This window comes from Pleurodeles waltl, chromosome 4_1, assembly GCF_031143425.1.
Source record: "Pleurodeles waltl isolate 20211129_DDA chromosome 4_1, aPleWal1.hap1.20221129, whole genome shotgun sequence".
Lineage (NCBI taxonomy): Eukaryota > Metazoa > Chordata > Amphibia > Caudata > Salamandridae > Pleurodeles > Pleurodeles waltl.
This window is the reverse complement of record NC_090442.1, coordinates 98,615,526-98,631,628: the sequence shown is the minus strand read 5'-3', so window position 1 is coordinate 98,631,628 and position 16,103 is coordinate 98,615,526. Positions and strand designations below refer to the sequence as shown.

The window sequence follows — 16,103 nt, the reverse complement described above, 5'->3', positions numbered from 1 at the left end:
GGAAGAATAAACAAAGGGCAACTACCACTCACACTCTGTACCAAATGATTAGGACAGGGAAAATGATAACTTTCTAAAAGTGGCATTTTCAGAATGGTGACATAAAATCTGAGTTTACTAGTAAAGAGGATTTTATATTACAATTCTTTAGAAGCAAACATGACATCTTCACCTACTCCCAAGAAAAGTTACTAAAGTTACTAAAGTTACTAAAATGTACTTTAATAAGGTATTTAGGAGTTTTTTTTACTACAATAACATGTAACAACGTAAAAGACATGTCCAGCATTTTTAAATACACAGCTCCCTGCCTTACAGCCTGTTTATAGCCTACATTTGGGGTAATTTATATGTATTAAAAAGGGAATTTTAGGCTTAGTAAAAGGTTTATTTTCCCAAGTTAAATTAGCAGTGTTTTAAAGAGCTACTCAAGTGGGTGTGTACAATAGGTGCTGCAGACCCACTAGTAGCATTACATGTGCAGGCCCCGGGTATATGGTATACTACTTCAGTAGGGACTTATAAGTAAATTATATATGCCAATCAGGTGTACACCATGTTTACCATGTTTTAGGAAGCAAGGGCAGGCACTTTAGCACTGGTTACAAGTGGTAAAGTGCAGAGAGTCCTAAGGCCAACCAAAACAAATTTGGCAAAAATTGGAGGAGGAGGGGGCAAAGGTTTGGGAAAACCACCCTAAGGCAGACAGGTCTAACAGAAAAATGTTGTCAACCAAGGTCCCTATTGTTTACTTGGAAGATGATTTTTTTCTGTTATTGAAGATGGATACTATACCAGGTTACTAGGTAGGTGTGCAGGCATGCATTTGTGTTATATATTTGTCAGAAATTATTACTCCTTTAGAGTGTTTTTCCTCGCAAAGGTATCTTTTGCATTGCTTTTCTTAAGGAATCATTTACATCTTTGTTTCTTAAACTATAGATCATTGGGTTCACCATAGGAATCACAACTGTGTAGAACACAGCAGCAACACGGCCCTGATCTAGAGAGTTTGTTGTGTTAGGCCTGATGTACATAAGTGCAAGAGTTCCAAAATAAAGAGTGACAGAGGCAGCGTGAGATGAGCAGGTAGAGAAGGTCCTCCATCTGCCATTTGATGATCTGATCCTCATGATGGTGGAAATAATGCAGGTGTACGAGATAATAATAGGGACAATGGATACTAGTGCAATGCAGCTACTTTCATAAGTTATCAGAGACTCAATAATAGATGTGTCAGAGCAGGAAAGTTTTAAAAGTGGAATCACATCACAGTGGAAATGGGTGAGCTCATTAGAACTACAAAAAGACATTCTTAGGATACAAATGGTACCAGTAAGAGGGTCTAGCAAGGATATTAAACTAATAAATACTACAATGAATGTGCAAGCTTGCTTGGTCATAATAGTAGTGTAACGCAATGGATTACATATAGCCACATATCGATCGTATGAAAGTCCCATCAGAAGAAAAACCTCTGCATTTACCATATATGCAAAGAAGAAAAACTGTGCCACACATCCTGGAAGTGAAATAGTTTTCTTCAACAAAAATATGCCCAACATTTTGGGTGTGATAACGGAGGAGTAACAGAGGTCTACAAAGGACAAGTTACTCAGCAGAAAGTACATGGGTGTGTGAAGGTTAGGAGAAATCCAGATCAGTATAATTATACCGAGATTGCACACCACTGTGATGAAGTAGGTAAGAAAGAATAGCGCAAACAAGGGGTACTGCAGCTCTGGGTCTTCACTAAGTCCAAGGAGGATGAATTCTGTCACCAGGGTCCAGTTACCACCCTTCATGTCTGCAGAGGAAGGGACCTGCCAGGGAAAAAAACATATGTTTAAACGATGGCGATCATATGTATATGTATATGTTTGTGTATTTGTGTATTTGGGTAATTTACTATTTTTATTTAGCTAAAGCACACACTATTCAAATGCATCTCTTGCGTGCATACCGTGTAGCATCATGTGACATGCAAGAACAAACCTATGCAGGCTGCAGATGCCCCCGCAGATTACATTTTGTTCAGAACAAGCATTGGCAAAGCCAAGTGGTCTCGACAACCCCAGCGGTACTGGCATTGGCGTTGTCAATGTAAATTTCATTTAGGCATGTTTATTCAACTTCCCTTAGATAGCAACATAGATAAAGAGATAAAAGTTTAAAAGATATAAGATAGATAAATAGGTAGATAGATAGATAGATAGATAGGTAGATAGATTAATAGATAGATAGAAGTTAGATAAAAGATAGATAGATAGATAGATAGATAGATAGATAGATAGATAGATAGATAGATAGATAGATAGATAAAAAATAGATAGGTTGATAGATAGATAGATAAATAGATAGATAGATAGATAGATAGATAGATAGATAGTTGAGGAAGACTAAACTAGCTGATTAAAAAGAAGCAAGCGAATGACAGTGGTAATCAAGAAACTCAAAGGTAAGCAATGTGCGGAAAAAAGTTTAAAACTCCAAAACCAATTTATAGAAATAGGAAATATTTGTTATCATTAATTCAACACCAAAACCAATAAAATTGGATAAGGGGAACCAGAGATATGAATTTTCAAAGAATTAATGTTTTTTAGCGCTTAGAAACTAAAAGCGCTATTCGGGATATCTTGTTGCACCTCAACCGGGGCAAGGTCGAGGCCAACCGGGATGGAGCCCTGTTGGCTACAGCAAGCGGGAGGCCTCAGTCAAAAATGTACCATGGGCTTAGTCTATTTCTTGAAGATTTTCTTCAGTGGGACGAAGAATTCTACATTTGAAAATCGTCAGGGCCAAAGCTGAATCTTGATCTAATGTCCCTGGAGCACTCCTTGGATAAGCTGTGCCAGAAGTCCCGGTAAACTTCAATATGAATGTATTGAGGATGACAAATACAGAAAACAAAAATACGTGTACACATGGAACCCCTCAGAACAGAGATTTGGATAGAAAGCAGCGATACTGATGATCGAGGCAGGTATACAGGCAGAAAGGAAGAACAGATGGATGGAGCTTACATGTCCTTTTAACGTGTAGACCCTTAGCTCATATAATCAGACCAGAGGAAAGACTGGACAAGTGCCAATGAGTTGTCAGTGCCTTTCATGCCTTTGTGAAATCTTTTGTATTGGTTGATGATTTGCTTCATTCTACGAGGCCATTCAATCACAAGCCCCTTGAGAATGCTCATAAGTCGGTTACCATGCAATTTTATCTGCATGCATATTCCTTCTCCTCTCTGTCTCACAATAATACATATGTGGCACTGAAATGTAGTCCATTTATTTATTTGATGATAACATATCACACTAAACTTTATAAGGCTGCTATCCTGCACTATATTATCATTTATCCCACCACACTGCTATGTTCTACAACAATGTCCCACATCTTCTTACAGAGGAAAGAACCCGCTCTTGAGGTGCAGAACCAGCATAACTAACTGGTGTTTAAGTACGTTTGGGAAGTACTGAGGACAGGGGAGTCTTGTAAAGATCTGGACAAGAAGGACAGTAAGAATATATGACTTTTCAACTGAAATAAGTCAGGGAGTGCAGGAATCAGCTTTAAAATATGTCGGTAATATGCCCCCTTTTCCGGGTTTCTGTGACCACTGTGGATGAACCTGACAAATAAAAGGGGAGGTTCATCTTTCCTCAGCCTAATGTGATGCAGTCAGTACCTTCAAATATGCACCATCAATCAATCAATCAGGGATTTGTAAAGCGCACTACTCACCCGTGAGGGTCACCATCACTTAATATTGGTTTCATGCAACTTCTTTAAACCATAAGCCTCACCTCCTGATTAAAACAATTGCAGAATTTTGTTCCCTAAGGCAACTCAGGATCTTCTAGTTGATGGCGGGTGGGGCGGAGCAGTGCTGAAAAGAGCGCCTGAGATAGGTGAAGTGTTCCATGACCCCACCATTACTGGCACCTCTTTTGTTTTAGGGGTAAACTCTGTCTGCACAGACTTCAGCCTCTTGCCTATGATAATGGATACTGAGGCGCACACCAGCAGCAGTCTGAATGGCTTCAAGGCTTGTTTAATGTGAGTGTGTTTATGCCAGTTTGGATGGGCCAGATCTTGTGTTTCCAACTTACAGTGGTGTGACATGTTTGTGCAGACTTTCACAGCTCTCAGAAAACACTGGAATAAATACGTTATTGTCATTTACATGAATTTACCTTATGTTGCTGCTTATGTGGTAATAGCTCTGCTGACCGGACAAGTCGACAGATGGTTATGAATAGGTCTGAGCTAAGACCAAGCTGAAATAGAACGTGTTGATTATTATGATTTTTTTTATTGAAAAATATTGTTGCTGATCAGAATCCCGATCTGTGTTAACTGATTGTACAGTACAATTTTAAGTAAATCAATAAAGGTAGCTCTGGATAGTCGTGCTTTATGGTCGCTGTGCCAGGGTTTGCAATGTGTCATCCCCCAAGCTGTTTGAAGGAACAGACTTTGGAGCAGTGGGGACACTGTGAGCTACAGCTCAGGTTGCTCCTCGTGGCAGCTTTCTGAATTCATGGCATGTCCATGACTTCTGTTTTGCCTCTCTGAGAAAGGGCTTCTTTTGACATGGTTAGCCTCCCACATTTTGCCTGGTATTTGATGTGGTATCAACGTTTTTAGTGCTCAGGGCTAACCATGTTCCCTGGGCCAGATCTCTTTCCTAAAATTGTTGTGATACATTGGCACAATTTGCAACACCTTTAACTGCCACTATAAGTCCCTAGTCAATGGTACTTAGATATCCCAGTTGTGGGGTACTAGGGGTAGGCCTCAGAGGGCAGCAGCACAGATTGTGTCACCCTCAGGGACCAGGCATCCAGATGCATCCAGCACTGCCATTGCAGACTGAGTGTCCTAGTACAATCCTAAAATGCAAACTCAACATGGCACACAGCCTGTGTGACCTGTCCACTACACACTGCATGCAAAATAGGTAAGCCACCCCTCAGGCAGGAATTCCAGCCCTAAGGCAGGATGCACTATACTGCCTGTGTGGGCATAGGTGCATGAGTAAGATTCCCCCACCGAGCAATGGTGGGAAAATGCACAAAGGACAGGAGGAGTGGCCACTTCCAGCCTGCACCACCCCGAAGGTGTTGCATTCGAGGTGACCCCTTCATTTAATTTTCCTCTATCTTGCATGGTAGGAAAATAGCCAATCAGGGATAGGAAAGTGACCTCTGCCCACAGGAAGTGGTCACATAGTGGGTGTAGCCACCCTAAGGTAGATGACCCAGTGGTCACTACCAGGAATTCACCTAAATGTCAACTAAACACAGTATTTAGTGGGCATCCCAAGTCCTGCAAATCAGATTCAGTGGACACAAGAAGGCCACTGACAAAGATGACCCAAGGCTCAAGAACTGAAGTTCTGCTGACCAAGTAAAAGGTGCTAAACCCTGCCTGCTGCATCCAGGACTCGACAATTGCAGCTAAGGTTTCAACTGGACATCAGACAAACTCTAAAAAAAAAGAGAGGACCTCCAACCTTCTGAAAGTTGCCAAAGACCTCCCTCCAGAGTGAAAGCATCATTCCCTGCAACAAAGAAACAAAGATAAGTGAAGTCTCATTTACTGACAGTCCGCTGACCAAGGAACTGAACAGGCAGCCAGACATAAATCCACTCAACAGACTCAGAGGACAAACCCTGCAAGTCTGCCACATTTAGGGGCATTGTGACCTCCAGTGGCCTGCAATAGCCAGCTGTACTGGACCACCAACATTGGATATCCAAAAGAAAAGTCTATTTTGGACACTTGAAGGACCAGAAGCAAGCTTCAGTCAAGGGACTTCAGGACACATAAGAACCGCACCCCAGAGTGGCCATGCTGACCTACAACCCACCCTCAAAGTGAACTGCCTCCTTGTTCCAATGGTACCTTTATGCACAATTCTTGATTGATCTATCTGCTATGCATCTGGCCTCTCTGGCCTCTGCATCAGAGAACCAGCTGTGCTTTAAGAGTCCCCCACTCCTTGCGACTTCTACACTTAACGAGGACTCACCGAACTCACCGGACTCAACTTGAAGTCCACCTGTGCAGTTCTTTTCCAAGTAGTCCCCCTCCATTGTCCTACACCAGCTCCAAAGACAATCTGCAGCTGCTCCCACTCAAACCAGGAACTGCCTGAACTTCTCCGGCTGGTCCACAAGACTCATCGATGACCTCGACCTAAAAACAGAGGAAGACATAGATAAATCCATTGCCTGATTTTTCATGCATTTTTAAAGTTTTCTCCCATTGATTCCAAGGGTGAGTAATTATGCACAAAAATACTAATTTTGCTGAACTTTGAAAAATCATCACTTAAAAGCACTGACCCGATTTTGATGATCTTTGTCTTAAAAATGTTATAAAAATCTGAAGCAGTTTGGTAAATTGATTTCGAGTTATTCTTTTGAGTGTGTGCCCACATTTATTGATACTGTGAGCACAGCAAATGCTTAGCACTTCTCCAAGATTGGCCTAACTGCTCGACCAAGCTACCATAAAAATTATAGCATTATGTGCTCTACTTTTTACCTCTGTAAACCAAGGTGGGTTTGCTCGGACTCTGCACAGTGCACATTATTATTGTATACTATATAGAAAGCCAGCCTCTTACAGTCTTATTCGTTATAGAAGAGACACCAAAATAATAACTATTTTTTAATATGAAAATATACAACTCACTTGTGCAGCACTCAAAGCAGTTGGAACATTGCTAATAAAATATAATGCTTTTATTTTGGAACTGTTCTTTCAGTCTGGTGTGTTCCTCTATATACTCCCTAATTAGGAACTTGAGATTATACCCCTCTAGAAATTACCAATACCACAGTATGCTATAAAGGATCCCTAGAGAACAGAGAATTCCTGTCAGAATTTGGAATAGTGCACTTTATTTAAACAGTAATCACAGTAATTCCCATTTTCCCAGAGATCCCACTTTTTTCACCAGTTCAGCATAAACAAATGTTTCTGTCCAGATCGTATATTGAACATGACCCAGGATAGGGGCTTCTGGATTTATATCTATTTCTCTTCATGTAGGTACTCTCAGGTTCCCTCCATTTTGTTCCCAGTGAATCGTCTAAATACCCTTGTCACGGTAGGACTGCCAGCACCGCCATGATCAGAGATCCGAGTGTTCTGGTGGTTGCGGTGGTCCCAATCCACCAGGGCAGAGCTGCAAGCAGAGCTGCCTTGGGGATTATGATCTCGGTCTCCGCCAGTGATTTCATGGTGGTAACACTGTCATGAAAATACTGGCGGAGAACGGGTGCCCCAGGTGGGCCCCTGCGCTGCCCATGCACTTGGCATCCTACAGCATTGCCGCATGCTCGATTATGAGCCGGAGACAATGCTGAAGGGTGTTTCCTGCTAGGTAACGGGTGGAAACTCAGGTTTCTACCCACTGATCTAGCAGGAAACTCTTAATGGGCCCGGCAGAGAGGTAGCCACTATGGCGGGAACCTCCCCGTTGGAAGTTCGGAGGTCGGCCTAAACCTTCTACTGAACTTGTTATGAGCCCCAAAGTGTGTAAAGCATTCAAGTATCACAAACTTGTAATAAAATAAAACACAGGAAAAAGTTTAAAACTCCAAAACCAATTTATAGAAATAGGAAATATTTGCTATCATTAATTCAACACAAAACCAATAAAATTGGATAAGTGGAACCAGAGATATGAATTTTTAAAGAATTAATGTTTTTTAGCGCTTAGAAACTAAAAGCGCTATTCGGGATATCTTGTTGCACCTCAACCGGGGCAAGGTCGAGACCGACCGGGATGGAGCCCTGTTGGCTACAGCAAGCAGAAGGCCTCAGTTAAAAATTTACCATGGACTTAGTCTATTTCTTGAAGATTTTCTTCAGTGGGACGAAGAATTCTACGTTCGAAAATCTTCGTCAGGGCCAAAGCTGAATCTTGATCTGATGACCCTGGAGCACTCCTTGGATAAGCTGTGCCAGAAGTCCCGGTAAACTTTTCACCTTCTGACTTAGGGCCACATACAGCTGCCGTGGCTAACGACCGTCCATGGAATTGTGACCGTAGCCGGAATACCGGCAGAAGACTGGCGGAATTCCGGCTATGGTCATGGCAGCGGACGGCGGTAAGGTGGCGCTGCTGCCAGCAGCAGCGGCATGCCAGCAAAACACCACCTACTGTATCATGTTCCATGATACGGCCTGGCGGTGTTTTGCTGGCTGACGCCGCTGCTGGCAGCAGCGCCGCATCCCGTCTCCTGCCGGAGGACCCCCTGCAAGCAGGTAAGTCGGGTTCTCCAGCAGGAGAGGGGGTTGGGGGGTGTTTTGTGCGTGTGTTCATGAGTGGGTGTGTGTACGTGCATGTTGTGTCATGTGATTGCGTGTGTGCCTGGATGTATGTTTGTGTGTGTTGCTGTGAGAGTGTATAAATGTATGCATGCGTAGGTGAATATGTGTATGCGTGTGTGTATGGGTGTGTATATATGTGCATTTATGTGTGTATATGTGGGGGGATGGGAGGGGGAGGGGGGGCGGAGGAGACCCCTATCAGTGCCAGGGAGGGAATTCCCTGGCACTGGTAGTGCCTACCGCCATGGTTTCCATGGCAGTACAGAAACCAAGTGTAAGGAAATGCCTCCTTGGCATGGTTACCCCTGGACCTTTTGCCTTTGCTGATGCCAAGTTTTGATTGAAAGTGTGCTAGGACCCTGCTAACCAGGCCCCAGCACCAGTGTTCTTTCCCTAAGCTGTACCTTTGCTTCCACAATTGGCACAGCCCTGGCACTCAGATAAGTCCCTTGTAACTGGTACCTAGGGCCCTGATGCCAGGGAAGGGCTCTAAGCACTGCAGCATGTCTTATGCCACCCTGGAGACCCCTCACTCAGCACATGCACACTGCCTCACAGCTTGTGTGTGCTGGTGGGGAGACAGTGACTAAGTCGACATGGCACTCCCCTCAGAGTGCTATGCCAACCTCACACTGCCTGTGGCATAGGTAAGTCACCCCTCTAGCAGGCCTTACAGCCCTAAGGCAGGGTGCACTATACCACAGGTGAGGGCATATGTGCATGAGCACTATGCCCCTACAGGGTCTAAGCAAAACCTTAGACATTGTAAGAGCAGGGTAGCCATAAGAGTATATGGTCTGGGAGTTTGTCAGACACAAACTCCACAGTTCCATAATGGCTACAATGAAATCTGAGAAGTTTGGTATGAAACTTCTCAGCACAATAAATGCACACTGATGCCAGAGTGCAATTTATTGTAACATGCACCCAGAGGGCATCTTAGAGATGCCCCCTGAATACCAACCCGACTTCTAGTGTGGGGCTGACCAGTTTCTGCCAGCCTGCCACAACCAGATGAGTTGCTGGCCACATGGGGAGAGTGCCTTTGTCACTCTGTGGCCAGGAACAAAGCCTGCACTGGGTGGAGGTGCTTCACACCTCCCCCTGCAGGAACTGTAACACCTGGCGGTGAGCCTCAAAGGCTCACCCCATTTGTTACAGCGCACCCAGGCATCCCAGTTAGTGGAGATGCCTGCCCCTCTGGCCACTGCCCCCACTTTTGGCGGCAAGGCTGGAGGAGATAATTAGAAAAACAAGGAGGAGTCACCCACCAGTCAGGACAGCCCCTAAGGTGCCCTGAGCTGAGGTGACCCCTGCCTTTAGAAATCCTCCAACTTAGTTTTGGAGGATTCCCCCAATAGGATTAGGGATGTTTCCCCCCTCCCCAGAGGGAGGAGGCACAAAGAGGGTGTAGCCACGCTCCAGGACAGTAGCCATTGGATACTGCCCTCCCAGACCTAAACACACCTCTAAATCCAGTATTTAGGGGCACCCAAGAACCCAGGAAATCAGATTCCTGCAACCTGAACTAAGGAAGAAGGACTGGTGACCTACAAGCCTGTAGAGACGACGGACGACGACAACTGCTTTGGCCCCAGCCCTACCAGCCTGTCTCCAGAGTTGAAAGCCTGCAACCAATGAAGCATCCAACAGGGACCAGCGACCTCTGAAGCCTCAGAGTACTGCCCTGACCCCCAGGACCAAGAAACTCCCATGAGCAGCGGCTCTGCTCAACAACAGCTACATCTTTGCAACAAAGAAGCAACTTTCATAGAACTCACCCTTCCCACTGGAAGCGTGAGACTTCACACTCTGCACCCGATGCCCCCGGCTCGAGATCCAGAGAACCAACACCACTGGGAGGATTTACCAGCGCCTGCGACCCCGTGAGTAGCCCGAGATGACCCCCCCGGACCCCCACAGCGACACCTGCAGAGAGAATCCAGAGGCTCCCATTGACCGCAAATGCCTGTAACAAGGGACCTGATGCCTGGACCAAGCACTGCACCCGCAGCCCCCAGGACCTGAAGGAAATTAACCTCAGTGCAAAACTGACCCCCAGCCGACCCTCTGCCTAGCCCAGGTGGTGGCTGTCCCGAGAAGCCCCCCCTGTGCCTGCCTGCATCGCTAGAGTGACCCTGTGGTCCCTCCATTGTTTCCTAACCATAACCTGATGCCTGCTTTGCACACTGCACCCGGCTGCCCCTGTGCTGCTGAGGGTGTGTTTTGTGTGCCTACTTGTGTCCCCCCCAGTGCTCTACAAAACCCCCCTGGTCTGGCCCCCGAGGACGCGGGTACTTACCTGCTGGCAGACTGGAACCGGAGCACCCCTGTTCTCCATAGGCACCTATGTGCTTTGGGCACCTCTTTGACCTCTACACCTAACTGGCCCTGAGCTGCTGGTGTAGTAACTTTGGGGTTGACTTGAACCCCCAACAGTGGGCTGTCTATGCCCAGGAACTGAGACTTGTAAGTGTCTTACTTACCTCTCAATCTAACCTTTACTTACCTCCCCTAGGAACTGTTGATTTTTGCACTGTGTCCACTTTAAAAATAGCTTATTGCCATTTTAACAAAAACTGTATATGTTATTGCTCTATTTCAAAGTTCATAACTTACCTGTGGGGAGTACCTTGCATTTTATGTATTTGCTTCAAATCTTGAACTTGTGGTTTGTAGGAGGCTGGACTGGCTTGTAGTGAGTACCAAGGGGTACTTGCACCTTGCACCAGGCCCAGTTATCCCTTATTAGTGTATAGGGTGTCTAGCAGCTTAGGCTGATAGATAATGGTAGCTTAGCAGAGCAGGTTAGGCTGAACTAGGAGACGTGTGAAGCTACTACAGTACCACTTAGTGTCATATGCACAATATCATAAGAAAACACAATACACAGTTATACTAAAAATAAAGGTACTTTATTTTTATGACAATATGCCAAAGTATCTTAGAGTGTACCCTCAGTGAGAGGATAGGAAATATACACAAGATATATATACACAATAGCAAAAATATGCAGTATAGTCTTAGAAAACAGTGCAAACAATGTATAGTTACAATAGGATGCAATGGGGAAACATAGGGATAGGGGCAACACAAACCATATACTCGAAAAGTGGAATGCGAACCACGAATGGACCCCAAACCTATGTGACCTTGTAGAGGGTCGCTGGGACTATTAGAAAATAGTGAGAGTTAGAAAAATAACCCTCCCCAAGACCCTGAAAAGTGAGTGCAAAGTGCACTAAAGTTCCCCTAAGGACAAAATAGTCGTGTTAGAGGAATAATGCAGGAAAGACACAAACCAGCAATGCAACAACTGTGGATTTCCAATCTAGGGTACCTGTGGAACAAGGGGACCAAGTCCAAAAGTCACAAGCAAGTCGGAGATGGGCAGATGCCCAGGAAATGCCAGCTGCGGGTGCAAAGAAGCTTAGACTGGACAGAAGAAGCTGAGGTTTCTGCAGGAACGAAAAGGGCTAGAGACTTCCCCTTTGGTGGACGGATCCGACTCGCCTTGGAGAGTCGTGCAGAAGTGTTTTCCCGCCGAAAAGACGCCAACAAGCCTTGCTAGATGCAAATCGTGCGTTTGCCGTTTTTGGACGCTGCTGGGGCCCAGGAGGGACCAGGAGGTCGCAAATTGGACCTGAAGAGAGAGGGGACGTCGAGCAAGACAAAGAGCCCTTACTGAAGCAGGTAGCACCCGGAGAAGTGCCAGAAACAGGCACTACAAGGATGCGTGAAATGGTGCTTGCCGAAGTTGCACAAAGGAGTCCCACGTCGCCGGAGACCAACTTAGAAAGTCGTGCAATGCAGGTTAGAGTGCCGTGGACCCAGGCTTGGCTGTGGACAAAGGATTTCCGCCGGAAGTGCACAGGGGCCGGAGTAGCTGCAAAGTCGCGGTTCCCAGCAATGCAGCCCAGCGAGGTGAGGCAAGGACTTACCTCCACCAAACTTGGGCTGAAGAGTCACTGGACTGTGGGGGTCACTTGGACAGTGTCGCTGGATTCGAGGGACCTCGCTCGTCGTGCTGAGAGGAGACCCAAGGGACCGGTAATGCAGCTTTTTGGTGCCTGCGGTTGCAGGGGGAAGATTCCGTCGACCCACGGGAGATTTCTTTGGAGCTTCTGGTGCAGAGAGGAGGCAGGCTACCCCCACAGCATGCACAAGCAGGAAAACAGTCGAGAAGGCGGCAGGATCAGCGTTACAGAGTTGCAGTAGTCGTCTTTGCTACTATGTTGCAGGTTTGCAGGCTTCCAGCGCAGTCAGCAGTCGTTTCCTTATCAGAAGGTGAAGAGAGAGATGCAGAGGAACTCGGCTGAGCTCATGCATTCGTTATCTGAAGTTTCCCCAGAGACAGAGACCCTAAATAGCCAGAAAAGAGGGTTTGGCTACCTAGGAGAGAGGATAGGCTACTAACACCTGAAGGAGCCTATCAGCAGGAGTCTCTGACGTCACCTGGTGGCACTGGCCACTCAGAGCAGTCCAGTGTGCCAGCAGCACCTCTGTTTCCAAGATGGCAGAGGTCTGGAGCACACTGGAGGAGCTCTGGACACCTCCCAGGGGAGGTGCAGGTCAGGGGAGTGGTCACTCCCCTTTCCTTTGTCCAGTTTCGCGCCAGAGCAGGGGCTAAGGGGTCCCTGAACCGGTGTAGACTGGCTTATGCAGAATTGGGCACATCTGTGCCCAACAAAGCATTTCCAGAGGCTGGGGGAGGCTACTCCTCCCCTGCCTTCACACCATTTTCCAAAGGGAGAGGGTGTCACACCCTCTCTCAGAGGAAGTTCTTTGTTCTGCCATCCTGGGCCAGGCCTGGCTGGACCCCAGGAGGGCAGATGCCTGTCTGAGGGGTTGGCAGCAGCAGCAGCTGCAGTGAAACCCCAGGAAGGGCAGTTTGGCAGTACCAGGGTCTGTGCTACAGCCCACTGGGATCATGGGATTGTGCCAACTATGCCAGGATGGCATAGAGGGGGCAATTCCATGATCATAGACATGTTACATGGCCATATTCGGAGTTACCATTGTGAAGCTACATATAGGTAGTGACCTATATGTAGTGCACGTGTGTAATGGTGTCCCCGCACTCACAAAGTTCAGGGAATTGGCTCTGAACAATGTGGGGGCACCTTGGCTAGTGCCAGGGTGCCCTCACACTAAGTAACTTTGCACCTAACCTTTACCAGGTAAAGGTTAGACATATAGGTGACTTATAAGTTACTTAAGTGCAGTGTAAAATGGCTGTGAAATAACGTGGACGTTATTTCACTCAGGCTGCAGTGGCAGGCCTGTGTAAGAATTGTCAGAGCTCCCTATGGGAGGCAAAAGAAATGCTGCAGCCCATAGAGGATCTCCTGGAACCCCAATACCCTGGGTACCTCAGTACCATATACTAGGGAATTATAAGGGTGTTCCAGTAAGCCAATGTAAATTGGTAAAATTGGTCACTAGCCTGTTAGTGACAATTTGAAAGTAATGAGAGAGCATAACCACTGAGGTTCTGGTTAGCAGAGCCTCAGTGAGACAGTTAGGCACCACACAGGGAACATATACATGCACACCTATGAGCACTGGGGCCCTGTGTGACAGGGTCCCAGTGACACATACATATAGGCCACAAACCTATGAGCACTGGGGTCCTGACCAGCAGGATCCCAGTGACACATAACAACCATACTGAAAACATAGTGTTTTCACTATGAGCACTGAGGCCTGGCTATCAGGATCCCAGTGAGACAGTGAAAACAGTGAACAACACCCTGACATACACTCACAAACAGGCCAAAAGTGGGGGTAACAAGGCTAGAAAGAGGCTACCTTCTCACACAACCACCCCCCAAACGAAGGACAATAAGGCTAACCTTGGCCAGTTGAGACTTTATTGTCTAAGTGGTGATAAGTAGAGAGTAGCTCTGCAATAGACTGGTTACTCCCTTTATCATCCACTATATGGTTACTTCCCTGTGGGGATGTAAACCACCCTGTTTGAAGTTTTTTAGCTAAGCAACAATGTGAAGATGTATTTTCAGAGTTTCTATCAGTAAGTTTTAGTTTAGAGCAGTGGGAATTGTCCACTGAACCTATTTGTAGTGATGGAAATGCCAGACAGGGATGCTGTCTCAGAAAAGCCATAGCTGGGCAAAAACTTTGTCCATCTGGCTGGAAGAGAGAACAGGGATGCTGTTTCTCTTGAGTTGGAGCAGGGCAGGGATGCTGTCCTATGAGCTCCACACTAGGGCAGGGATGCTGTCCTAAGTGTTGTGAGGTAGTGCAGGGTTTCTGCACTAAAGTTTCTCTGGGAGGGTTGGAGGGATGCTCCATGTTAACTAAAATGGTGCTGTTTTTCTCACCAATGTTAGTTATCCCACAGAGAGGTACTTCCACCTCAGGGAGTCCAGCTTTGCCAGCTGATGATTCCCTTGGAACAGGTGCCACCCCAGGAGAGGTTTCTCCCACCATAGGAATAGTATCCTGAATGGGAGGGTGGTTAGGGGATACTGTGATACCCTTTTTACCTGTTGATGGAGAGGGATCCTGAGTTTTCAGGCCTTCTCTCCTTTGCTTTTTCATTTCACTTGAAATGAGAGGGAACAATTCCTCAGGGATGCCCAGCATGGCTGCATGGGCATAAAACGCTACATCAGCCCAACCTGAGGCCTCTAGGTCATTACCTAAGAGACAGTCTACAGGTAAGCTAGATGATACCACCACCTGCTTAGGGCCAGTAACTCCACCCCAACTAAACTGAATTATAGCTAAGGGAAGAAACTTAGTGGAGTTATGGACATCAATAATCTTATACTGTTGTCCAATGATGTGTTGTTCAGGAGGCACTAGGTTTTCAGTCACCAAAGTGAAACTGGCACCTGTGTCCCTGTAGGCCAAGGCCTCAACACCATTTATTGAAACTGTCTGCCTGTACTTATCCATTGTAAGGGGACAAGCAGCCAGTGTGGCAAGGCCAGTGCCACTAGGTGTGATAGAAACTGTCTTGGGACTGACTACCCCAGTTTCTACTATGGACCCATAAGTGAACCCAACTACACCCTTTGCTTGACTGTTGCCAGCAGTCCCACCACTAGTACCACTACTGCTAGGGGCACTAGAGCTTGATGTATTAGTGGTGGTAGGCTCAGGGGGTTTACCTGGACAGGACTTATCCCCTGGCCTATGGCCTCTATTTTTACACACAAAGCACCAAGGCTTTTTAATGTGTGCAGGTTGGGAAGAAGAGGAAGAATTTGTTTTATCCCCACCCTCTGAAGAGTGTTTAAGATTTGAAGTGGGATCTTTGGTTTTACCCTTATCCCCATGCTTATCTTGAGATTTTTCACCATCTTTCTTCTTATTGCCATCTTTGTCACCCCCTGTATGAACTTTTCTGTTCACCCTTGTTCTGACCCATTTGTCTGCCTTCTTTCCCAATTCTTGGGGAGAGGTCAGATCAGAGTCTACCAGGTACTGGTGCAACAAATCAGACACACAATTATTAAGTATATGCTCTCTCAGGATTGTGTTATACAAGCTTTCATAATCAGTAACTTTACTGCCATGTAACCACCCCTCCAAGGCCTTCACTGAATGGTCAATGAAATCAACCCAGTCTTGTGAAGACTCCTTTTTGGTCTCTCTGAACTTTATCCTGTACTGTTCAGTGGTTAAGCCATAACCATCCAGGAGTGCATTCTTAAGAACTGTAAAATTATTGGCATCATTTTCTTTCACAGTAAGGAGCCTATCCCTACCTTTTCCAC

The 16,103-nt window shown here is 46.1% G+C and overlaps 1 protein-coding gene across 1 annotated transcript; it reads right to left on the bottom strand.

Annotated features, from left to right (window-relative positions):
• Positions 1-860: 860 nt before the first annotated feature.
• Positions 861-1,805, bottom strand: LOC138287045 (olfactory receptor 8D1-like). The gene has a single exon (XM_069227406.1). It carries the CDS (start codon positions 1,803-1,805, stop codon positions 861-863), a length of 945 nt encoding a protein of 314 aa, XP_069083507.1.
• Between the last annotated feature and the right edge of the window lie 14,298 nt (positions 1,806-16,103).

Coding starts and splice junctions, on each gene's coding strand:
- LOC138287045 (XM_069227406.1), bottom strand. CDS start 1,805: ATGAAGGGTGGTAACTGGACCCTGGTGACAGAATTCATCCTCCTTGGA.